The sequence below is a fragment of the Ursus americanus genome, chromosome 19 (genome assembly GCF_024610735.1).
Source record: "Ursus americanus isolate L20-20 chromosome 19, mUrsAme1.1.p, whole genome shotgun sequence".
In the NCBI taxonomy this organism is placed as follows: domain Eukaryota; kingdom Metazoa; phylum Chordata; class Mammalia; order Carnivora; family Ursidae; genus Ursus; species Ursus americanus.
The window spans coordinates 23,948,441-23,973,208 of NC_142145.1; the positions used below are offsets into that span (position 1 = coordinate 23,948,441).

The 24,768-nt window shown below is 50.3% G+C and overlaps 1 protein-coding gene across 1 annotated transcript; it reads right to left on the reverse strand.

Annotated features, from left to right (window-relative positions):
* Positions 1-3,862: 3,862 nt before the first annotated feature.
* Positions 3,863-23,761, reverse strand: LIPG (lipase G, endothelial type). Its single transcript, XM_045790045.2, has 10 exons — positions 23,353-23,761; positions 20,316-20,497; positions 18,498-18,677; positions 17,296-17,407; positions 12,248-12,469; positions 10,529-10,771; positions 9,662-9,782; positions 8,741-8,959; positions 6,692-6,796; positions 3,863-4,685 (listed from the first exon to the last, which is right to left on the reverse strand). Exons 1-10 carry the CDS (start codon positions 23,447-23,449, stop codon positions 4,652-4,654), a joined length of 1,515 nt encoding a protein of 504 aa, XP_045646001.1. The 5' UTR covers positions 23,450-23,761; the 3' UTR covers positions 3,863-4,651.
* Between the last annotated feature and the right edge of the window lie 1,007 nt (positions 23,762-24,768).

Here is a 24,768-nt window from a genome sequence, read left to right on the forward strand (position 1 = left end):
TTATTTATTTTGAGAGAGAGAGCGCTCACGGGGTGGGGTAGGGGGAACAGGGGCAAGGGAGAGAGAATCCCAAGCAGACTCCCCGCTGGGCATGAAGCCCAAGGCCAAGGCAATGTGGGGCTTGATCCCACGATCCTGAGATCATGACCCTGAGCTGAAACCAAGAGTCTGATGCTTAACCAACTGCCCCCCCCCACCAGATGCCCCAAATGGGGTAAAGATTTGAACCGATACTTCACCAAAGAAGATACTAGAAAGGAGGAAGAAGTGGAGGGGAAGGAGGAGAAGGGGAAAAAGGGAGCAGGCAGGATGTGGAGGAGGAAGGGGAGGGGAGGGGGGGAAGAGAGGGAGAGGGAGAAGCAGGGCAACCACTAATGAAGAAGACTGCCTTGGAGGGAGAGACAAGAGCAGCCCGGGCACCAGGGAAATGAACTGCCCGGTTTACGAAGCCACACTTCTGAGGGTCTCTTTTTGAGGGGCCAAAAAGAAACCTGTATAGACAGTTTAGGGTAGCCTAGTCAGAAAGAAGAAAGCTGTGTTTATCTTAAAAAGGATACTGGACAGACAGTAGGATGGATGTCTCTGACAAAAAAAAAAAAAAAAAAAGTTGAGGTCATGATAGAATGGTCTCCCTCCCAACAAATAGCTGAGGCTTTGACTTCACAGCAATCAATCCCCCTGAAGTTGTCTGGAGATACCGACCAGGGCAGTACTTGAGATATCTTTACTTTTAAAGTGTACTCCCAGCTTCTGCATTCCAGAGAAATCACCCCAGCCTCTGTTCCTGGCCTCCACGCTTGCAAGGTTCATACAATGTGAACAACGATCACCCACTTCCTGTGAAAGTATAAATGGGTAGATTGCGCATTCCTTTGGGCTACGATAAGTAGCACGGGGCGGATACCGTTCCTTGCTGCCCCTGCTGACCTCGGGACCTGAGCCCTTGCCTGCTTAGACCTGTCCTAGCTTCCGGACTCTTCCAGCAGCACTTTCCCGTTGCAACATACACATGCACTGGGATGGTATGAAGAAAGTCAAGATTAAATGATTTTGCTAACCGCAGGTGTTTAGCGGAACAAATGACTTGAACCCTAGTTTGCATTTGTTTTACTTGTATTCTTTTCGCATATTTCCTAAGCTTTTTTTAGGAGAGACCGTCCCCAATTTGTAGATAACTGCACAGTTACAAAAGACAGCTTTGACACTTCTCTCCACTTCTCCATGGCAACCCAGGCCACCATGGAAACCACCGGGGAGAAGGGGGAGGGAAAAAACAAATACTGGTGCTCCCAGGATCAGGACTGAAGGAATGGGATCAACTGCGAAAACTGGCAGTATTGGGGGGACTTCACTAGAGGAAAGATTCCCAAGCAGGACTAGCCTGTTTGTAAGGTGGCTACCCTGACCCATTATCTAACTTTCTTTTGATTTGCTCCGCTCCCTCAAGGCAAATCAAAGATTAATTTGGCTTAACAAGCATCTTATCTTGATGATGGGAAGGCCTACTAGCCATTGATTCGTGAGCACGACTGATTTGAAAGCTTCCAACTTTCCATCCCTTGTGGAAGTCAGCTACACCGAATAAACAAGAGCTTGGGTTGAGGGAGTAGAAACTCAAATTCGGAAAATGGAACGTTTGAGGAGTATGGGAGGGGAAATGCTTGGAGCAACGTGAGAATGGGCCATAGGAAAGGAGGCACCAGGGGAACAAAGTGGGCAGGAAAGGAATGTGGACCTGATGACCAGCCACGGAGGGACAGCTAAGTCCCATGATGGACCCATGATGGTCCACCGCTGTGTGGAAATTTCTTCAGCCGTGAATAAAATTATCATTAAGCTTTATTGCTGCAAGAGAAATACCTCTGATATTACGTAGAGTGAAGAAAGCAAGAGGCATAAGAAAGAGATGTCAGAATTTGACAAACAGTAACTTTGTCTAGTTCGGCATTTTCACGGGACATGGATTTCTCCTCCTCCTCACGGTCAGGAAGGGACCTAATGGGGGACACTCTGAACTGTGGGGATGAGGGAAACATCCTGTGGGTGGCACAGCACAAACTTAGAGCCTGGACCCCTCTCAGCGTTATGGAGCAGCCCTCAGTACCAGCTGAGATTTGAGCACAGTGGAGAATTCAGCTTCTGCCTGGCTCGAGTCACTGTCATCTGGGTCCCAAGCAACGAAACCTATGTCCTCCCCAAGCATCACCAATATTCGGCCACCTGCTCTTTTTCCTAACACACACTTCAGGCACGTCCGCGATTTGATTAATTTTCCATCTTGGGACGCCTGGGTGGCTCAGTCGATTAAGCGTCTACCTTCAGCTCAGGTCATGATCCTGGGGTCCTTGGATCAAGTCCCACATTGGGCTCTGCTCACTGGGGAGCCTGCTTCTCCTCTCTTTCTGCCCCTCACCCTGCTTGTGTGCTCTCTCCCTAATCTTTAAAAAAATAATAAATAAATTTCCATCTTGTTCATTAGTGAAAGGAGCTATTGTCTACGTCCTACCTATAATTACTATCAAATAGAGAATACAGCTGATATGAAAGTAACTTTTTGTCAAACCTTAGGCTTGGGCAGCCGTAATTCTTTCAGATATTAAGAACTGAGATGCCAGACCACAAAGCATTGTATAGACTTTTATTATTTTACTATTAAAAATTTTCAATCTCAAAACTGGTTAATTTTAAAATAAAAACTAACCACATATTTGTTTTTATACATTATATACACTTGAGAAATAAATAGTGTTCTAAGTGTTGAAAAAAAGCATCATTATATACAAATAAGGCTTCAAGCCAAATGTATAAATACAAGATGCACTGAGGAATCGATTCCTAAGGCTTCCATCCCTAAAAATAGAAGTCAGAAGAAATCGGGACCCACAGTCAATAACATAGGCTCCACTTTGGCTAGAAACCACTCCCAGAAGCAACAGACGAAGCGTACAGTGTAAGAAAATACCTTGAATTAAGACTTGACTGGTTCCGTCTTCGGAAGTTTAGCATTGAACATACAACTTTGGCACCACACAGATTAAAACTACGTCCTTTAAAAACCTAAGTACAACGAAAATCACTCTTCTCCCCCAACCTGACATCTCATCTCCTTCCAAATAAATCTCATCCATAAAAAGCCCAGCCTCCGAGAACAGCTGCTTTCCTGGTTATATATTAATAAAAAGGGTTTATGGATTAATGGATGGCTCTGAAAAACAATTTCCTGTTTGTCACATCTGGGCCATACTGCTGGGAAAGGCGATGGACCTCTTGATGAAGTTGCAGAAATGAGCACACTATGGACTTGCCTCCAGGAAATCTGGGTCATCCGCTGACTCCACCACCGACTTGGTATATAATCCCAGGCATGTGGCCAAACCTTATGAAGCCTCAAGTAGAGGCTTGAGCTGCCCTGCCCGCCTCCCGTTGTGAGTCTCTAGTTAGGTTAGGCACGTGAAAATCCTCAGAAAAGTATAAAACGGTATCCCAGATATCACATACAGTCATTCATATCCAGATCGAGAATTGGAGGCTTTTCTGAGCTCAACACAGAGAAGGCACGGGTAGGAGAGTAAGGTATTCGGAGGAGGAAGAAGCGCTCCGTTAAGTCTTAGTGCCAGCGCTGTTGGACAGGTGCTGGTTTCTGGTGAGCGGATGTGTAGAACAGATATGTAAGGCCTGCTATCTTCCTAAGCAGAAGAGGTTCCGCTCTGAAACAATCACATTCGCGATTGGCCGCCCTTCTGTCCCCAGCAAGTATGGCACTTCGCTTGCTCCCAGGCAAGTGATCACACATGTCACTCTTCCAGAACCGGCGGAAACCCCTGAACGCCTAGGATCCCCAATTCTCACCCCCTGTATCTGGCCCCCTCCCCCCCACACCCCGCCGTGTCCCTCGTGCCCCTCGTCACGTGTATATCCATGGATCACCAAGACTGGAAGGGAGTCTAGAAATCCCAACTCCCTTAGGTTCCAGTTCTGGAAAGGTTCACGAATGTGTCTACTGCCATGTGCTAATTAGGGCTAAGTGCTTAATAAACATTTGACCAACGAAAAATAGGCAACGGAAAATGATGCGTGCTTTAGAGAGTGCGCTGGGGAGCAGGACGGAATGTCTGAAATGGAACCAGTATGGATCGGTGCAGCCCACGGAACCCCAACAGTGAGGGCCTCGCCACCACCCCAGCTCTTCACTCCCCACTCTCTGGGTGAATGAGGTCACGGGTCTGCCATCCTGATGCGAGTAAGTTCCCAGCAGAACGACCTCTCCCCGCCTCACAGGTCAGGTCAGGCCAGGCAGCTCACAGCCTTCCACGCACTTCCACAAGTGTTCCTTACCAGGTAAAGCCCAGGCTCATCCAGTCACTTAGAAAGCAGCCAGCTGTGCACAAGCAGCCCCGGGCCTTCGACCCTTTGCACACAGGGCTGGAGTTAGAGCTATTCTAGAGTGGCAGGAATGGCAGGAACAGCAGTGCGTGGTCCGCTCTGGCGAGAAGTCCCAACCATCATAGGAGGTAAGGTGCCGGGCCCAGCAGAGACTCTTTCCGGTGCTTGAGGGTCCAGACCAAGAGGTGTCCTTCCATCAGGTGGGTCCTTAGCAGTAACTCTCCTCCATGTCCCTGGAAGGCGGGGGTGGGCAGGCCTTGCTAGCCCCTCACAGAAGGTCCACAGCTCGGCTGTAGGGAACCCTGCAAGACAGGCGCTCAGTCACTCGCTTGGCGAACACGCCAGCCGGCACTGAGCGTGTGCTCGGTTTACCGCGACCAGGCTTTCTTACACACCTATGACACTCTTTTACTTGCTTCTCGTTCAGAACAAGAGGAGAAGGTCCTGAGTGCCTCTTCCTCCCCCTCTCCCAACAAGCCATGGATTCACTTTGAGAAACCCAACACTGGGGTGGTCTCTGGGTTCCTAGCTACTTACACCTCAGTGCTGGCTTGCACAGATTTACCACAATACTCATCCGCCACACACACACGCACACACACACACATGCAGGGAGAACTATCTATGAGTCCTCTTTGCCTTGACCTAGAAACACAAGAGAGACTGTAGGATGGCAGGAAGGGGGCAAGACAGAATCCAGAGATCCTGATTCGAGTCTCAGCTATGCTGTCATGCAACTGAACCTCCCAGAACCTCAGTCTTTTTATCAGTGAATAGGTGACCAGTATCCACATCAGGGGAGAGAATACTGAAGGCTTAACATATGTCTAGGGACGTCACAACCTCCTAGTGTTGATGTCTTACTCGGGCTTCTATTGCTTTCTGTTCCTTTGAGGGTAGAGGAACGGATGACTTGTTTTCTCAAAGAGGCCCTAGGAGGTGAGTTACAGCATTCTTAACTGTTGTGAAGTTCTGGAGCGGAAAAGAAGACTAAAATGGCTAATCATAAGATATGTTATCGTAAGAATAATGATAAGAATAGTGCCCCTCCCTGGGCGTGTCCAATCCACATGGCTGTTCTGAGGATCCACGAAATTAATATTTGGGGAAACATTTGGAAAGGTATACATTTGAATACAAACATAAAGAATTAAAATTATTATTAGAGCAGACTATGCTATGCGCCCGCTCTAGACTGAGCTGCTCCGTTAGACGGGCAGTTTTCAGAATCCTGTGTGTCCCATGATCACCAAGCTTGTCATCGGGCTGGTGAGCCTGAACAGGAGAGAGCTGCGGGGACGCAGACCGGCCCCCGGGCTGGCAGACGGTTAATCACAGGGGACCCCAGCATAGGTGCAGCTGCTTGATAATTGATACCCAGATCAAGGTGAGGTGATTTATCTGAGCAAGCGAAACCTCCATGCTCAAGAAAGAGTACAGGCTTCAGAAGAAAGCAACATCCTGCAAAGGTTCGCCCTGCCATTGCCAGCTGGGAGACCTAGAAAGAATGACCCAACTTCCTTGAGCCTCAGGTCCCACAACAGCACGCAGGGTTATCACCACCAGCATCATGGGGTTGATGACAAAAGTAAATGAGATCGTAGAGGGAAGGCACGGAACACAGGTGGGCACGTGCCGCGTGCTCGGTGTATGGTGGTCGAATTATTACCCAGCACTTGGGCTGGGGAAGTGGTGGGGGCCAGTGGGGGGCCCGTCTCCATCGTCTTCAGCTGGCACTTAGGCTCAGAGGCTCTGTGATGAATTCCCCCTTTGGATGCACCCACTGCCTCACACCATGAGACCGGCCTTCCTCAATTCTGAAATAATGGGACTCCCGCATGGGGCAATGGGACACTGAAGCAAGATGGGGAGAAATGCCCACTAGTATCCCCTTACACCAACCAGGGCTCCAGGAACCCTACACATGGGGACTATGTCTTACACTTCTCCTTTACCTCCCACCTGACTCCCCACTCCAAAATGGTGCCCGGAAGGAAACCAGGAGCTCTGGATCCTTCCTACAGCCCTGGTCACCATGAAGAGGTTCATTCTAAGATGGCCTGATTCCCGCGGGGCCATGGGCCATGAACATCTTCCGGGGCAGGCAGACCAAGAGGCAGAAGGACACAACCACCCTCCGACATCCTGCATACTCCACGGATTCCAGCTCCTTCCAATAGGTCGGCTTCACAAGAGAAGGGATTTGTATCAGTTTTGCTCACTGCTGGGTCCCACGAGCCCAGACCCATGTCCAGCACACACTGGGGCACCTGTCAGCTTACATTGCATGTGAGAAAGTCCCAGTTACCTGGTTTCGTTTTTCATTCCCCAGCCATCTCGACACTTGTGGAACCAGAGCTCTTGGCCAGGGGAGATGCTGGTGTTCTCAAAGTCTTGCACACAAAAAGTTAATCTAGGAGGGAAAAGAAACCACCAATGTAGCCCAAACTCTATACACATCGCTGTGCCTCAGCCAGATGGTGCTTTCTGGATCCAAAGTGGACCAAGCGAGGAGAAAAGGGTGTTTTCATCATGCCACACCCTGACCCAAGCCTTCGGAACTTCCCATTGCTGCTGCAAGTGTCCTAAACGTGTCTCACTCGGACAGCTGCCATGATTTGGTTCATGCAGATTTTCATCACTCCCCTTCCACCTTCTTCTGTCTGTCCATCCAAAAGTCTGCCTGCCTTTCAAGGCATAGCCTCTCTGACTCCCAAGCCCTTGACCTTAATAGAAAAGCATCTTGTTATATAAATGTTGTTTTTGCTATTGTTGTTACCTTGTATGGCATGGAGTTAATAACGAATGTCTTATTTTAACATTATACATGCCTCGAATCGCTCATGGATTCCCATACCTGTGGTGAACGGCACACTCCTCAAATGGAGGAATTCACGGTACCTCCAGCAGGGTACTTGTAAATACCCACCGATCAGCAGAATTGGAATTCAGCTGCGAGTCAAAATCAAAGATTCAGAAAATGCTCAACCAAGAGCATGGGAAGAAATCAGTACTCGAATAAGCATTTCGACTATAACTTACAGCCAAACCATGTGGGCCTCGCTGGTGTAGTTAACATGACACCATGGCCAAAAGATGTATATGGGACACCTGACCCTGATGTATGGGACTGGCGGACTGAAAGGACAAAGGCCACATTCAGAACAGGTTTAAGAACCTTTAGCGGGAAGCCCAAACAGCCCATAAACATATAAGAAGGGGACCCACCTCATGGAGATCAGGAAATTAAAACACATTAACACAACACATTAACACAATTCACACCCAATGGTGAGAGTGTCCCACCAAGTGGAGGTGGGAGGAGGGAGAGGGGAACTCTTACTCTTAGATTGTCCATTTGTCTAAACACCTTGGAAGGAGATTTAATAATATCTAGTCACGTTGGAGAACTCATTTACTGTAACCCCGCGACAGGGGAAGGGTACAAAGGGGCTTTAGCTCTCCCAGTTGCCAGAATCACTCAGACAAGGGACTCAGGCCTCCCCCCACCTCGGCCACGCTGTGCCACAGGCGATGGATGGAAACCGGACACATGAAGAACTGTGATGGAGGAAAAAAAAAATGGACAAGGTGCAGAGAGGGTGGAGGCTGCTTCCTATCACCCCAAAGCTGGCAGTGACCTCCCAGCAGCCCACAGAAAGACGTGGCCAAGGAAACCCTCCTGTCTTGACAATGGTCTCACCGGCTTCCCTGACTTCTGCTTAGAAGTCGGCTCAGAGAGTCCAGGAACGGTTTTAGGGGCTGACACATATAGGTCTGGAGCTCTCATGCTAGGCTGAAGGTTAAAAACCATGGGGGAACTGCCAGCTGGCATGGCGTAGAGGATTCTCTGTTACTTGACGTCAGGGCCCCACCCCATAATCTTGACTCACGGCCTCCAAAGGAAGGGGATAGTGCGAAAATCAGGTGCTGGGGAAACCGGGGCCTCAGGCAGGCCTCATCTGTGGGGGCTCCCTAGGCTTGCTACTCGAGTTTTCTCTGGACAGGGGCAAACAAAGACATTGGTCGCACGGACCCCATAGCAAAGAGATCAGCAAGGCAGTGCTCCTAAGGAGCCCGTCCAGGAGAAGTCCTCCTTCCTCTGCGCCAACACAGGGTCCAACAAACACAACCGAGGCTGGACTCCAGCCCCCACTTTGCCCACCCCCTCAGCTGAGGGCCTGGAATCAGGACACAAGCTCCACAATGGTTGACAGAGGTCCCGATGTAGAATTCACTTTTCCTTGCAAGGTCTGTGGCGTTGCCCACGTGCTCTGGGCATGGCAAGCCTCGCAGCAAAGGAGAGGACGCGGCAGACGCAGACGCTCTCTGCTCACTGTTGACACGAGGCCCTTACCTCCGCTGAGTTTCCCCAGACTTGACCCGGATTCGCCTGATACTCAGCTCCCGCTCGGTGCTGCGGGGCTCAGACAGGTAGCTGCGAAGCGCCTTCCACAGGTTGTACCAGGACTGAGCTGTCCCCTCCCAGGTGAGTTTGATCTTCAAGAGGTCTCCCAGGTCCTCCTCGGTGTAGACCAGGAAGGTGTTGGTGGCATTCAGCCCGATCTGCTCCACTCTACAAGGGGACACAGGAGCAGGCGTCACTGACCTGCCACTGGAAAACTGCCCCACTGTGTGGGGTGACACAGTGGCAGCACCTGCCCCACAGTGACTGTGGAGAAACGGGCCCACAGACACCGGTCTCCCTCTGAACTCCCAGCCCCCTCCTGCCTGTCCCCCTCATTTGACACTTGGGGGGCCTGTCCCACCCCATTTGTGTGCGAGAGTATGTGCAGACACACCAGGTCCCCCTGACTAGACCCTGAGCCCTAGGAAGCAAGTACTTGGAGGACATTACTTTGCAATGCCAACATGACTTGGCATGGCACTTTGTACCTTGCGTGCGTTCAACAAATATACACCAATGACTGTGTGCCCTTCCCACATGACAATTAGAAATGGTGCAGGAATGGCATTTACGTTCCAAATTTCCTACAGCCTCAGGTGTCAGGCGTTGCCTGAAATGAAACAGCAGTTTCTGTCCAGCTGATCAGAGCTTCTCATGCTGCTGATTCATCCAGGAGCATCCCTCCCAGAAAGGGTCTGAGTCAAGGGCTTGGGGAAGAGTGTGGACCACAGTTGTTTCTGGAGCACCCAGCCCTTCCCGCCGGCCCTCGGGCCACGCTCCCCTGCTCTTGTTCATAGATTCCCACGCTCACCCATTCTTAGACCAACTTGTTCTTGGCCCTGAACCCATCAAAGGGAGCTCGGGACTTACATTTCCAAAGGCAGAAGCTGGGAGTCTGCGCTGGTACCATAAAGGGTAACATAAAAGTTGGGCTCGATTTCTCCCAACGCCTTGTAGCTGAAGATATGGATTTTCATCTGATAATGGTAAACTGCAGAGACAGCAGAACAAAGGCATTAGTGAGGTTTGCTGGCCATCTCGGGACACCCCGCCTCTAACTGAGTCACCCAGCATGCTGAGTTTTTAGGGGCTGATGTCCCTTTGGTTCAGCCCAGCCTCCAGCCTCCTCTAGCTTCCAGCCTCCCTCTGCTCTTCTGCAGGCCAATGGCATAAGGGATCACAGCAGTATCGAACGAGCCCCAAACTTGGGGTTCAGGGAATTTGGGATGGGGGAGTTCCAGCCTAGCAACTCTCTAGCTGTGTGACCTTGAATGAAGGACCAAGGTATGAACTCTTTGAACCCCAGCTTCCTCATCTGCAAAATAACACCCACAAACTCCTATGGTCTTAGAGCATATTGTGAAAAGGCAAGACATGATTTTGATTCACTGTTGGACCTATCTCCAATTTGTTGTGACACTCAAATGAGAAAAACATGAAATAGATTTGCAAAAGGCAAATGCAAAGAAATGGAAAATTTCTATCTTAATGCAAATTTAAGATATTGATATCGCGATCAGGGAGTGATGATGGGCATCACGGAAGAAGTCCCCACCACTTCTTTTTAATGATTAACTTTCCCAGGGCATGCATGGCGTCATTTGATCTGCAGTGATTTGATTTCATGGGGCCGGTCCCATCTCCCGGGCCGGGATGTGCGCTTTCTACAACATGGTACTGAGAAGAAGGGAAAAGATGAAGGGCCTTCCTCGGGGCACTGTGGGGACTGAGGTTCACCTCGGAAAGGCATGCCTGCCCGGGTTTTGAGATACATTTTGCTGTTCCTCTTGCTCCTTGTTTTCTTGGCGTTGTACCCAATGCTATTACACCGGTTCTTCCGGCAACTGAGACAGATCCCCTTCTTGAAGCGATTTGAGTCCGTGCACTGGAACGCAAAACTCGGCTTGTCCTGATTCACCAGGGAGTCGACAAAGAGGTGGACAGCCCTCTCATGCTCACATTTCACCACCTCCGTGATTGCTGGCGGATGGAGAGACAGGGAACAATGCAGGATGAGCCTCTCATCGAATACGGATTATGACCCCAAGGCCCATAGATGTGAAGTCATTGGCTCAGAGTCACACGATCAGTTGGTTACAAAGTTAGGAGTATAATTTGGATTTTCTGGCCCACAGCACATCATAATCTCTTATAACCAGAAGCTAAAGCCAATTGTTCAGTAAATCCTAGGACCTTAAGAAAAATTTGACAAAGCCATCCCATCCCTTCCTCAGTAACACCACAGGCCTTAAGGAATGCCGTCATCTGATGGGGGTCCTGGCCTCGACCTCCAAGCCTTGCAGGGGCTACTTGGATGTTATGACATTGGGAGAGGGCTACAGTCTTAAGACCGAAGGAGAGAGAGGGGACATCTGAAGGGCAGAGATCAGAGTGCAGAGAGTCAACAGGGGCCAAGGTGTAGCAAGACTGCCAGGACCGGAGGCAGCAAGAGAGGGAGTGGGAAACCCGGAAAGAGATTGGTCACTGAGGCCACACATCAGTTTCAGCGGCAAATTCAGTTCAACCCCAGTCTGCTGAGAACAGACTCAGGCATTCAGAAGGTAAATCATAAGTAATGGAGACATCAACTTGGTTTTCCTTCTTTAAAATGTCACAAAAAATCAAATTTTAGTGCATCCATTCTGTAGAAGATTGTACAGCCTTTAAAAAGAATAAGGTAGGGGTGCCTGGGTGGCTCAGTCAGTTAAGAGTCTGCCTTCGGCTCAGGATCCTGGGATCGAGCCCCACATCCGGCTCCCTGCTCCGTGAGGAACCTGCTTCTCCCTCTCCCTCTGCTCCCCCTGCTTGTGCACTCTCGCGCTCTCTCTCTCTCAGATAAATAAATAAAATCTTTTTAAAAAAGAATAAGTTAAGTAAATCTATGTGCTCTGATGTTTAAGGATATTCACTATATATATATTTATAAATATATATATTACGTATATATTTATAAATGTATATATTATATATATAATGACTGAAAAAGGAAAGTTACAGAACAATTTGATTTCAAAAAATATAATCTCTCTCTCTCGCACACGCGCGCACACACACACATTTGCAAAGAAAAAAAGAACAGAAGGATACATACAAAATTGTTCCTATCAGCTGCCTCTGAAGATTGAAAGAGGAGTGGGAGAAAGGGGTCTACTTTTTGCTCTATGCGATTTTGCATTGCTTGATTTTTTTTTCCCAACAAATATATATTCCTCTTCTTATAAAAAGAAATTAATCAATAATAACTGGGACCTCAAAGCATGAGGACGCCAAGCAGAGACCCATAGACGGCTGTTAACAAGCCTATAAAAGGACAAATTGTACACGGGGTTGGCGGCCCCCGTTGGGGCGGGGGCATAATGAAATGAACATCGTTGGGAGCACAACCAGCTCGGGCTGATTTAGGAGATGTGATAACCGAGTCAAACCTCTCCACGAAGCAGAAAATAAGGCACTCACTTCCATATGCGATTGACCCCAAGACGTCGTTGAGTCCACAGCCCGGCTGGAAGTCACCCCCGTTGGGGTAGATGTCGATGTGGCCCACGGGCATCTGAATCCCGATGCTCAAGCCGAAGGAACGTGTGTAGGTGTGGAGGACATCCACGAAGTCCGCATCGTCAGGGGACAGCCTCCTGTGGATGTCCACCCCTTCGAACAAGGGCCCGGCGGGATCCAGACCTACAGCAGAAGGGGGAGCCAAGGCCAACTGTGTCAGGTGTGCCACATCCACGAGTCCTGACTTCAAAGTAAATCCACGTGTGCCCATGAAGGCATCCGCGGAGCCAAGCCCCGTAAATCTGGAACCGTGTGATGCCCACACCTGGGGACCCTGCACTTTCTTCTCGACAGACTCAGAGAGCTGGCTGCCAGGTTCACAATGACATGCAGCTCCCAGGAGCCCCAGACTGTCAGAAATGGAGCAGTTCTAGAAAGAACGCAGGCTGGCCGAACTAAGCCATTTGTCCCATTTATTCTGCCACTGAAAGCCGTCCACAGCCTTAATTTAGCAGGCCTTTAATGCAATAACCAAGCTACCTGCCTCTTTTGGAGGGAAGACTCAGTTTACCCAAACTGAGCTATTTGTATATGGACTTACTCTTCCCCTTCCTTTAGTGATGAATCAAGCCCAAGGGTGGAATGGTGAGATCAGGGGTAGGGGCCACACCAGACACACTGAGGAGCCATATCCCAGGCCTCCTGAATTCCTGTATTTTGCAGCTAGAAGGAGAACTCTTTTTGCCTGCAAACTTCCGGCACTGAACAGGCAAGCAGCCATGTAGAGAGAACTGGTTCTCACATTTGAAACAGCACAAATATCACTGGGAGCTTGTTGAAAATTCAAATGCTACTATGTAGCTATAAAAAAAAAAAAACTCTGGAAGGAGGGGCGCCTGGGTGGCTCAGTCGGTTAAGCGTCTGCCTTCAGCTCAGGTCATGACCCCAGGGTTCTGGGATCGAGCCCCACATGGGGCTCCCCACTGAGCAGAGAGCCTGCTTCTCCCTTTCCCTCTCCCTCTGCCTGCCGCTCCGCCTGCTTGTGCTCTCTCTCTCTCTAATAAATAAATAAAATCTTAAAAAAAAAAAAAAGACTCTGGAAGGACACACAAGCCACTGGCTACGTAGTAGCAACAAGAGAAGACTTTTATTATGGAACCACATGAATGTAAACCATTCAAAAAAAGAGTTTGCAAAGCATGAGATGCAGTTTCCCCAAACCTCTCGGGATTCTGATGGCTCCGTCTGGTGTGGAGCCCGGAAATGTGTATTTATGCCCCAGGTGATCCTAAAAGGAGGTGGTCTATGAACTACATAGGAAAAACTCCTCCCCCCGTCAGTATCATCAACACCATTGAACCCGAACATCTTAATCCATCCAGTTCACGTGAGATAGTAAGAGATTAAGTGCTTGTCGGTGCGAACACTAGCCGCTATTACCAAGCTCAAGTAATTCTGGGAGCCGAACTCATGCCAGCCTGGAAGGCTCTCTGCCCTACAGACACAGGGAGAGGGCCTGGAGAAAGTTGAGAATACTGTGCACTGTTTAGTCTAGAACAGTGGTTCTCAGCTGGGAGTGATTTTGCTCCTAAGGGGACGTTTGGCAATGGCTAGAGACATTTTTCATTGTCACAGTTGTGGGGAGAGGGAGAGAAGCTGCTAGCAGCTCGTGGGAGGAGGCCGGCGGGGGGGGAGCAGATAAACACCCAGTAAGGCTCAGGTCAGCGCCCACAACAAAGCATTAGCTGACCCAAAATGTGAACAGTGCCGAGGCCTGGAAACACCGCATCAGAGAGGAGTGAAGACTAAGAACAGAGTCATAAAAGGAGGAGATGGGTAACAGAACCCATCAGATCCCAGCGCAAGCACACTGTGAGGCTTGAATCACTGGGGTGATTTCAGACAAAACCATAGGCAGAGCTATTGTCTGGAGCGGACAGTAAATTTAGGAAACTCATCACTCAGGAGTACTGTAGAGGCTGAAAATAAACAGGTTCCAGAAGCTTCGAGAAATGCCCGTATGACCAAGGCAGTAAGGAAGCCCGGCCTGTCTGGTGGCTCACCCGTAGGCCAGGGCCCCAGAGGAGGATGGCACAAAAGCAGTGACCCCCCAAGCACGGCCCACGATGACTCGGTTCAGAGGCTTCCAAGGGCTACAGTACCAACACAGGCAGCCTCCCCCTGCCTCTTGCTATGTTTTCTGGAAGAAAGAGAGAGAGAGAGAGAGAGAAGACCATCCTGCTTTGCAACCAATACAAGAGAGGGGCTCTTTGCTTGATGCGAACAAAAGTCTCCACCAGACGGTCACTGCCATGGAAACCAAGCTGAGCTGGAGGAATGCGGGCGGCTGACTGGGCTTCTGGAGAACACAGCTGGGAAGGGAGGGGGCGGGGGCAGGCTGAGCATCACCTACCCAGACTCACCCAGCCTGACACAACGCCAGCGCTCAAAGACGCTGGGGAAAAGTTGCACAACTTGCTTTTTTTAACTAGGAATAGAAGGGAGAGCTTGTCCTCGCCAAAAAAAGAACAGGTGGAGAACCGCCCCTTCTTCCATTCGGTCAGAGCCTTTCCAAAGATGTTCTGTCCAGCAAACGGAACACATACACGCACGCACACGCATGCACACCCGGAAAACCTCCGCACTCAGGCCTGGAGGGTGGGCCCTGCTGCATTTCAATCGCTATTTTATCTGCACTGACAAAGGAGAGGTGGGATGGCGCAGGTGGCTAGGTACGGGCTCGGCAAGCCGACAGCCTGGGTTTGAATCCTGGCCCTGCTACTTAGAATGTAAGATGTTGTTCCCATTATTTAAGCACCGAGTCCTAGTTCCCCCATCTGTAAAATGAAGCTGAAAGGCCCCTGTGGTCCCATTGCGATGGGTCTTAGAGATAGCATAAAGTCCTTGTCACGTCTTAGATACTTGACATTAGGAAGAATCTGGCCCAGTGTCTGTACAGAGTGGACACTTAATTCATAGTTCTTGAACGAATGAATGAATCTACTTGCTTATTTGTAACTAACTAGACACAAGTTCAATTAGAAATCTATGACCTCTTCCCTAGTATCACACAGAATTCTCTCAAAAGCCTAATCTCTCCACAGCTCTAATCCAAGCAAGACCACGATTCAGGTGTCCCCCCCCCGCCCCCGTTGTTGAATGCACAATGGCATCACGAGCTGCAGTCTGGTTCTTCTACTAGTTGGGACCCCCTGGTTCTCAGGCCCATGGGAAGTCTACCAACGGAGAGGGGAGGAGAGAACACACACCTCCCCCATCAGACACGCACAACAGCATGCATCAGGTGAGCCACATACCCTCTGAGAGGCTGCTTGGCAACGGGACAGAGGGTCCTCCTTCCCACCGTGCTCACCAGGCCCCTGCCCACAGAGACAGGCTGGAGGAAAGGGGCGTGCTTCGGACAGGCAGACAGCACCAAGCACTGATTAGCATTCGGCCAGCAGAGCCCGCATCTCAGCAGCTGCCACCCAGGCAGGGGGAAAGAACTGGAAAACTCTTCCCTAGCCCCATCTCATTTCAGATTCAGGAAAGCGGGACGGGAGGATCCGCAGCTTGTCCTTGCAAGCCAAGGACCCTCATGGGGGCGGGGGAGGGGGTTGGGGACATGATACTCGTATGCGCTGCAGTTTGAACAAGGCTGGTCTGGCTCTGAAACATCATGCCTGTCACTGGGGGCCGGGGATGCTGCTAGACAATGGAACCCAGAGTGCCTTACAGTGGACCAGCTTTGCACCAGCAATGGGTTAATGAGCAGTCACGTGACCACACAATCGCATCCACCTGGATGCTTAGGCCCCACAGTCTTGGTAAACAAAAATGAGGCTCTCTATGCTAAATCAAATAACTGGGCCTAAAGGTGTGTGTGTGTGTGTGTGTGTGTGTGTGTGTGAGACTGAAGCCCAGAGATGACTGGAGGTGGGCCAATAAAATTTCACAAATATATGTGTTTTTAAACCTACCCCACTAGCTTAGTGCTAAAACCTGAAAATCTACCTTTACTAAATCGTTTGTTAGCTAAGGACTCCCTTCTTCCTGCTTTAAAATAAAAACCCTGCCAGGAAAGAAACTGATCAAATCTTTCTTTTTAGGTGACCAGTTGGGCCCTTGGTATCTTGGAGGCGAGAGGGAAGCTGGGAGTGAAGATGAATCAAAGAATTCTGGAAGGAAGATAAAAGTTTAGGGCAACAAATTTGCCATTAATTTCAGCCTAGAGGAAGCACAAAAATGGGAAAGAAAATCACACTTTTCAAATCATTGAATGATTTAAGCCAAACACACATCAGAAGGTCACCAAGTCGGAAAATGCAATTTTTTCCTTGACGACCTGGGTACCAACATCGGAACAGTCTCTTTAATGACAAAGTTGAAGCATCCATTCTAAACAGATAATTACCACTAATAAACATGCCAGCAAAACGTGCCTTTTCCGTTGGGAAAAGGTTGTAGGTGGATGAAACAGAAATAAGGCAGAATTCAAACTAGAATCCACTCGTTCCGTTCCCTGGAGGCCCCGAGCATCACTGGCAGATGACAGCGTGAACCCCAAAGGTTCACAGGTCAGGATCCACCGCAGTTCTGCACGTTAGTTATTAGCTGTTCGCTCCTGGATGTTTCCTCGCCTGTCAGACTAGACCGGTGGTTTTCAAACTGTGTTCCCTGGTGCTCTGGGACCCTGAGATTTCTCTGGGGAAGGGGAAGGCCTCATAGCAAAGTGAACACTACCCACCATCTTTCCAGCTTCGACCAGATCATCCCTTCTGTTTCCTCTATCCGGGTCCCTCACAAGGTCAACTTGAAAGAAGGACTCTGTGGCTAAAAAGAACCCTGGAAAGCTCTGGGTTAGATATCCTCCGGGTCCCTTCCAAAGCTAACGCTCTACGGCTCCCCCGTGCAGCCTCTGCGGGAGCACTGCGGTTCAGAAACGCCAGCTTGGCAGAGGGGCTGAAGGAGCCTGGGGGTCAGCCCGCAGCGCAGGAAGCAGATCCTACCTGTGATTCTGCCCACCGTGCCCTTCACGAAGTTGCCGGCGTACCCAGCCACGTGAGCTCCGAGGCTGTAACCGATCAAGTGGACATTCCCAAGAGAAAAATCGTCCTTTTCCTGCGGGAAGTCACAAAAGTGTGTGAGTGAAGTGTGTGATCCTGAGCCCACAGGGTCACCAACAATTCGACAATTCTGTGGCCATAAGGAAGAGCCAGGGGAACCGGGGACAGAGGCTTGCCAGGGCGTCACCCGCATTGCTGGCAGACAGGGAAGGGGAGGGCAAAAGGACTTTACGGCACGTTAAATGCCTAGTGCTGAGGGCAGGGTGGAAGTTATGACCAGAAGCTACATCCCTGACCCTTTGGCTACACTTCCATTCCCTCGGGCACTAGGAGAGGTGGGGGTGCCCACGCGGAGGACAAAGCCACTGGACCCACTGGGGAGTAAGCACCAGCCACAGCCCTCAGCAGCCTACTCTCTCCCCGCTTCTTCGGCTGCAGGAGCTGCTGGCCTACTCACCACAAGCCCAGAGAGAGGGCGCTTTGCTGGCAGAGTGAAGAGGTGGGGCCTGGACCCCACAGCTCAGAAACCAAGCCCTACAAAACAACCCAGGCAGAGAACTGGGGTACTGCTCGAGAACCCTGACTGGACTGCTGCCAGGATTTATCAGATTCCATGGGCAAAAGGAAGGTCAGACTGGAATTGCCCAGATCATGGGGTCACTCTGCCAGTACACCCCTGCCTCCGGGTAAGTCTGCTGATCTCAGGCAAATCATTAACCTATAGAGAGTAAACGTAAGGCCTTGAGATCTGTTTTCCACACTTAATATTTTAAGCATGGCGTTCGACTGCATTTGTTGGGACCAACCTTCTCTTCCTCTTCAGAGGAAAAGAGCAGACTTCGGTAAGTTTTCGCGATTTCAAGCTGGTCCTGGCTCCTGACTATTCCCAACCTGGGGGCATCAGCAAGTAATGACCCATCAGGCAAACTTTCTCCTGGCAAAGAATCCAACAGGCAAGATCCAGAGAAATCTCAATAACTAGAACGCTTTCCAAAGTTCCAGCTTTCAAGCATTTCAAGCAATACTTAATTCAGTAAAAATTTGAATCCCGAAGACATTTTTAGACTCCTGGAGTGTTAACACAGTCTGAGCTGTATTTACTTAAGATGGTTCTGGTTCAAGGTCTTGTTCTTAAAAGCAGTTACCTGCAGCCAATCGAGCATCCTTGCAACACTGTGTCCCACCACCCTGGTGTTATTGACCGCGTCCGTGTAAAGCTTGTGGGCCAGGGGAAGCCAGTCAACCACGACAACGTTGGCTTCTTTCTCTCGCATCTGCAGGGCTGACACCAGCTTGTAAAGCCAACTTTCAAACATGCCGCTCATCTGCAAAGAAAACAGGACATTTAAGAAAAAAAAATTCTTCTTATGGGTTTCGTAAGTCCTAAGAATATGGAATTCAGTTCCATGACCCTCACTCCAGCCAGTTCCAGAACTTTCCCAATGGCTGCTCAGGCACCAAACATTTGCACATGAGCAGGGCTGGCCATAGGCAGGATTGCTATGTGAGTGTTTGTCTTCCATTGCTCTTTATATCTTGCTTTTCCTATCAAAATTTCCATAGCTGTTGTCTGAGGCTTCCACCCACTGTCCAGTAGGGCCACCATGAGGTAAGTGTTGGTGGCCATTCTGGCCTGGGGTTAGCCTGAGTCCCTGTCAGACAAGCACATGGCCCCAAAGGTTGCCCTGGAGAATTAGCTTCTCTATGGGAGATGCAAGGAGATGGTATCTCCTAGGCAAATGCAGAGTTAACAGATGACCCCTTCCCACAACCCAACTCTGCCATCCGTCTTGATTCCAGAGTAGGGACGATCTCTCCCTGGAATCCCAAATTAGAACTCAGAACACATTTTCCCACAGAAACAAAGTTATAAATAGTGCCTAGGTCCAGTTGTAAACCTATCTACATGTACATTATTAGATAAATAGATTTTCTGTGCCTAGCCTGGGAACCCAAACGCCATTTACAATCTTGCTTCTATGGGAAACTGCTGTTCCAAGTTCCAAACAGATTACAAAAGAACTTTCTGGAATGCAACCCATTTGTAAGTTGCAGGCAGTTTGTATTTGCATTTTGACAGGGGGGCTTAAAAAGGTTCAGTTGCATGATTCTAATTGTAGGCTGTGGGATAAGGATAGAGAGCCAAGCCCCTAACCATCTCTCCAGGCATATTAGATAGATAGGCACCTACCCCCCCAACATACCCCCAGGCCTGACCCCAGCAGTTGGTGATAGACCTAAAGACCCAGAAAGCATGTAACGGATATGAATTTCTCATCATTAAAAGGAGGAATGTCCCCTCCCAATTAGCCCAGGCAGAAACCTGCTCACTTAATAGTGTCATTTTCCTACAGACCATCATTATATGAATGAATAAACCCCTCGCTGGTCAAAAGCTTCTAAAGCCGAGCGTTAAAGCCCTTTTTTGTTGAAGTTTGTCATGGGCCTTTCAATGTGAATTGCTCAGCTAGGGCACATAAAGAGCCCCAATGCCTTTAACCGGAGCCATCTCTATGCAAACAGGAGGGCACCATGCCAACGGCGGCCAGCAATCCAGGCCAGCTGGCTCTTCATAGACTCTCAGAGCCAGTCAAGTTGCTGAAGTTCAGCTCAGCTCTTAGGGAGGGACGGCCCCCGCGAGGCAGTGGTTGACCAATGTAATTAAGTGTAATTAGAGGGCCCCTTAAGAGCCAGTGGAGCTGGGCCGCTGCCTTCAGGAGAGCCCCTTTCTGAAAGCCCGCTGTGTGCCAGCATTAAATACCACCCTGCTGGAGTCCACATTGCCCCCTCAGCGAAGTGCCCATTACATTCTTCACAGCTGTCTGCAACACAAGCAGCCACAAGAAAAGAGGGGGAGAGCGAGAGAGAGCAGAATCGGGAAGCACCAGTCTTCTTTTTAATTGACCAAAACAAAGGAAACCAAATCTTGTGTCGAGCGGCAGCGCTCCCTCCCCGGGGCTCACCGTCCATCCATGAATGATGAAAAAGGTTTTGGCCGTCACGTTGAAACCACAGTCTTCCAAGGGCTGGTTGTGGCCGACGGAGAGGTAGCATCCTTCGTGGTCTGAGTCCCCAGAGGTGCGGAGGCTGAATCTCACGGGAGGTTTGGCAGCAACCTGTACATTCCTGGGTTTGTGGTGCTCATCTGGGGGAAAAGGAACAGTGCATGGGTGCCTCTAGCGGACTCGGACAGTGAGAGACCTGGGGTCTAGTTCTAGTTTAATCTTGAGCACATTACTTAATTCTCTGGGTTTCAGTTTTTATACCTGCCGAATGTTTTCTCCTCACTTCCCAGGAGAGTTGCACAGATATGATAAAGAGACATCTCCTCCATATTTAAGAATATTCGTTAGTCATGAGTATTCATTACTGACTCTGAAATAAACAGGTGTCTCTTGCTCTCCTTTCCTCCTCCCTATCAAATGAGTTCTCCTTCCCTCAAGTGACTACTTGGTCCTTGATTCTCTTTCCTGAAATGCTTGGGACCAGCGGAGATGCAGAATTCAGAATGTTTCAGATTTTAGAAAGGCATATGGCGCATAAGCCATGTGGTACGTGACATCCCCAGTGCCGTCCGGGACATTCCCCAGTCGTCAAACACACGAATATTCCTGCAGGGAAACACAGAACTACTCACCACTCAAGGAAAAAGTAACGATTATAGATAGCCTTCATGTCAATTCTGGTCAGTTTTTGCTGCCAAATGAGCCCAGGGCAGGTAAGGCCGAGTCTTGCCAAATTACCAAACAAATGTTCCAATTTCTAAAGATTCTGGATTTTGGAATTAGAGATAAGAAGCTATCGTACAGTGGGCTTCCCCTAGCATTCCCAGCTGGATTCCAGCACTTACTCCGAAGACTTCCCGCATCCTCAGGATTCCTTGCCGTACCAGACATGAGCCAGACGTTCTTCTAGTTTGTTAAATAAATGGCTGAAGCCATGGGGCAAATTCATAAAAGCAGCAAAACTGCTCCTTTCCGCTCCACTGCTCACACACAGCACCCAGCTCCCAAAACACTGCGGATGTCACTGAGGACCCTACAGCCTCTTAACTCGAAGCACTTCACCACCACGCAATTAGGGACAGTCATAAACGAACCCCATCCAGCTTTCTTCCAGCCATCCAGGAAACTATCCCTTGATGACAGGCTTGGAAATTAGCAAATCAAAGTCTCCTATCACCCAGAGAAGCAAGGGAAAAAATACCAAATGACCACTCCAGGAGTTTTCATTTATCCCAGAGCTAAGAAGCAAATGGAATCATGGAAGGAGAGACCAAGATGGTAGAGAAGGTGACAGTGGGGAGGAAAAGAATACACCAGATGTAAAAGGATAGGGTTCCAGAAAATGCAACTAAATATACAGGAGCAGACCTCGGGTTAACTGTCATTAAAGTAATGAACAAAAGCCCCAACCAGCAGAAATTTGAACTATGGACAAAAATGGTCTGCCTCCCCAGTTCCCACCCAGGTAGTCATTCACAGAGACCAGATGGGGAATTGTAGGACAAAAGGACAAAAGGCTTCTGGCTTCCTGGGACAGATTTGTGGATGAACCCACATATCGACATAAAACATTCCCCTGAGTATCTGGCCTTCTCTGACTCCAGAGTTCTCCAGCTTCATTCCTACTACTTTTAGCCCGGGTCACTTCAACCTCTGGGACTTTATCATTGTTCTTCACCCATGTTGCCCTTACGGCTCATTCTCTTATGTCCTTCAGTTCCTCGGTCCGTGGTCAAACTTCACAGTGAGGGAAGACTGACCACAGATTAAAACTACGCCACCTTCTCCCACCGGCACCCTGTTCCTTCCTCTGCTTTACTTTTCTCCCCCTGAGCATCGTTTATATATTTTAATGAGTTTACTGTCTGTCTTCCCACTACTGGATATAAGCTCCACGAGGCAGGGGTCTTCATCTGTTTTGCTCACTGTTGTATCCCCTCCTCCTGGAACAGTGCCTAGCACTAAGCAGGCACACAATAAATCCTTTCTTGGCTGACAGGATGGCCCACAAATACTCAGAATCGTGGAATATAGAATTTGGAAGGAACGTAAGCGTTTTACAGGAGAGAAGCTAGAGATGTGACCTACCCCAGGTCACAGTCCCAGTTAGCGCTAAACATGTTAGGTAAAGCAAGGCTTTCCCATTCATTCAAATTAACCTGCCCACGTGTACATAAACCGACATGAACCAACATCATGTCCATGATGGCTCAACCTCAGCAGAATAGTAGAAGATGAGATAATGGGGTGGGGTTTGGGGATCTCCCCTCTCCCCTGCTTAACTGATTGACTTGACACACCCGATGGGTGATCCTACCCTCATTCCACCAAGACAGGCTTTCTGTAATGGAAGAGACTGCCATACAGAACTCCGAAGGAAGAAAAGCCAGCATCTAGGAGGAGGAAGGTGAAGAGAGGTGGGTAGGAAGAGGAAGAGCCCTGATTGGAAGGGTGTAGGGGGTTGGAGGCTGGCCACTTGGGGGAATAAGCCCAGCAGCTTTCAGCCGTTACTCACCAAATGCTACCCGCAAGCACTAACCAAACCGGAGCCAGCTACGCTGCCCCCTTAACTTTCCAAACACCTACACCCAGATCAGAAGGAGGGGCGCCAGGCGATTTAGCTCTAACAGCCTTCTTGCCTCGCAAAGGACAAGGTTGAAGAGCAGCGGCAGCCGACTCTGCTGGTTGGACGGCACTGATCCAGAGAACCTTATCATGGAAGGGGTGGGGCGAGGGGGTGAGCTCACGGGCCAGTGCACCCGCCGGCCCGCGGCTTCTCCGATGCCTCGCTGGGGATGTCCTCTTCAGAAGCGCCAAGGAGCAAGTGAACTGCAAAGCTCATTAGGAGGAGCAACTGGGCAGTGAGAAAGACAAGAGGATTTCGCAGGCACCAGGAGAGGCTGGAAAGGGGTCGGCAAGCCAGAGAGGGGACGTGGCACAGAGAAGTTGGGGGGGGGGGTGAATGGGGGGGGTAATAAGAATAAGTGCACGTTACCTTGCAGCCGTCCCTCCGGACCAGGGGGCGTGGAGCTTCCCGCCGCAAAGCAACAATAGACGCTCCAGAGGCAGAGCAGAGGGACGGAGTTTCGCATCCTTCCCCGCCACACCCCCTTCCCCGAAACAGGGCTGAAAAAGAGAACACCTCTCGGGGTTTCTAGCAGCCCGCGTGGGTAAGACCCAAAGTGGGCAGCCCTCTCTCGACCAGAGAGCGGTGGCCTTAGCCAGCTGCAGGTGAAGGTGGGAGTGAAAACTTGGCTTATCTGAGCCGCGGGGAGTGGCGGGGAGTATGAAGGGGCTTGAACTGGATCTGCCCTCACCCGTGCCGCCCGCCCGGGAAGCCAGGACTTGCCGCTGTCACTCCTCGAACTCCCGGCGAGGTAGTTTTTTAAAGTATGGGAGTCATCTGACCCATCGCCAGATGGTGATTTGCATAATTTATTCCCGTCCCCGGACTCTGATTGGTCACACCTTCGCTGACGCAGGAACCGAGACTCCCCAAAGTTTGAATGAAAGCGCCTCACACCCACCGCGTGGAAGCTCCGCACCGGCAGCCTCGCTTCCAACCACGCCCGCTTGGCTGGCAGCCGAGCTCCCGCCACCCCACTTCCTCCTAGTGCCGGCTCTCGGACCCCAGACTCTCCGCTCGCCCCCGCCGCCCCACGGGGGACACTGCCCCGAAACGCTGCGCCCGCTGGGAACGCGATCCCCGGAGAAGGCAGGTTATCCTTTCCCAAGTGCAAAGCCAGCCCTGCGCACGAAATGAGCTTTCCGCGCAGCCAAGAGTCAGGGTGGAGGAGAGTCACTAGGTCACCCTTTGGGTCCTTCTCTTCTCGAGCTCCCCGCACCCCCAGCGAGGCCCGAGCGCGACAGGTGCGTACAGAGTGATCTGACAATAATCGGGCAGAGCTGAGGCGCTGTGGGCTGTGGCCTGGGCTTTTCAGGATCTCACGGACCCTTTTCAGCGGCACTGTTCCGCCACTAGCAGCAGAACTTCGGGAAAGCCACCCAGCTTCTCTAAGGTCGTTCGGTCGTCCGCAGTACTCCGGTGGTAACAGTTTCCGCAGCTTAGGGATGTTGGGGAAATTAAGAGAGATCTTGTCTTGGAGGTGGAGTGCTAGAGGGATACCAGGCGGCACTCCCCAAAGGCACAGTGAGCCAAACTTAAGAGGTCTCAGACGCGTGACCAGCGCCAAGTCTCGGCCGACGCGCGCAACTACCTGTTGAGTGGAATTAAGCAGCAGCTTCTTCCTTTCCTTGGTCATTTTTTCCTTCCTGTCCTTCCCTTTCTTGATCCGCGTCCTCCCTTCTCCCTCCGGGACTGGCTCCGGCTCCCCGGCTCCCCGGCTCGCCGGAGGGACCCCGGGACTGAGAACGTAGAGCGCCGGAGACCTTGGCGGTGAGTCCGCTTCTG

What these genes read in the sequence shown, in the direction of transcription:
- LIPG (XM_045790045.2), bottom strand. Translation starts at nt 23,449, where the DNA reads ATGCGAAACTCCGTCCCTCTGCTCTGCCTCTGGAGCGTCTATTGTTGC. An exon ending in GGATGCTCGATTGGCTGCAG is followed by an intron (nt 17,408 to 18,497) that starts GTAACTGCTTTT and finishes GACTTCCCGCAG; the next exon opens with GAAAAGGACGATTTTTCTCT. An exon ending in CACGGTGGGCAGAATCACAG is followed by an intron (nt 12,470 to 17,295) that starts GTAGGATCTGCT and finishes CTTCTGCTGTAG; the next exon opens with GTCTGGATCCCGCCGGGCCC.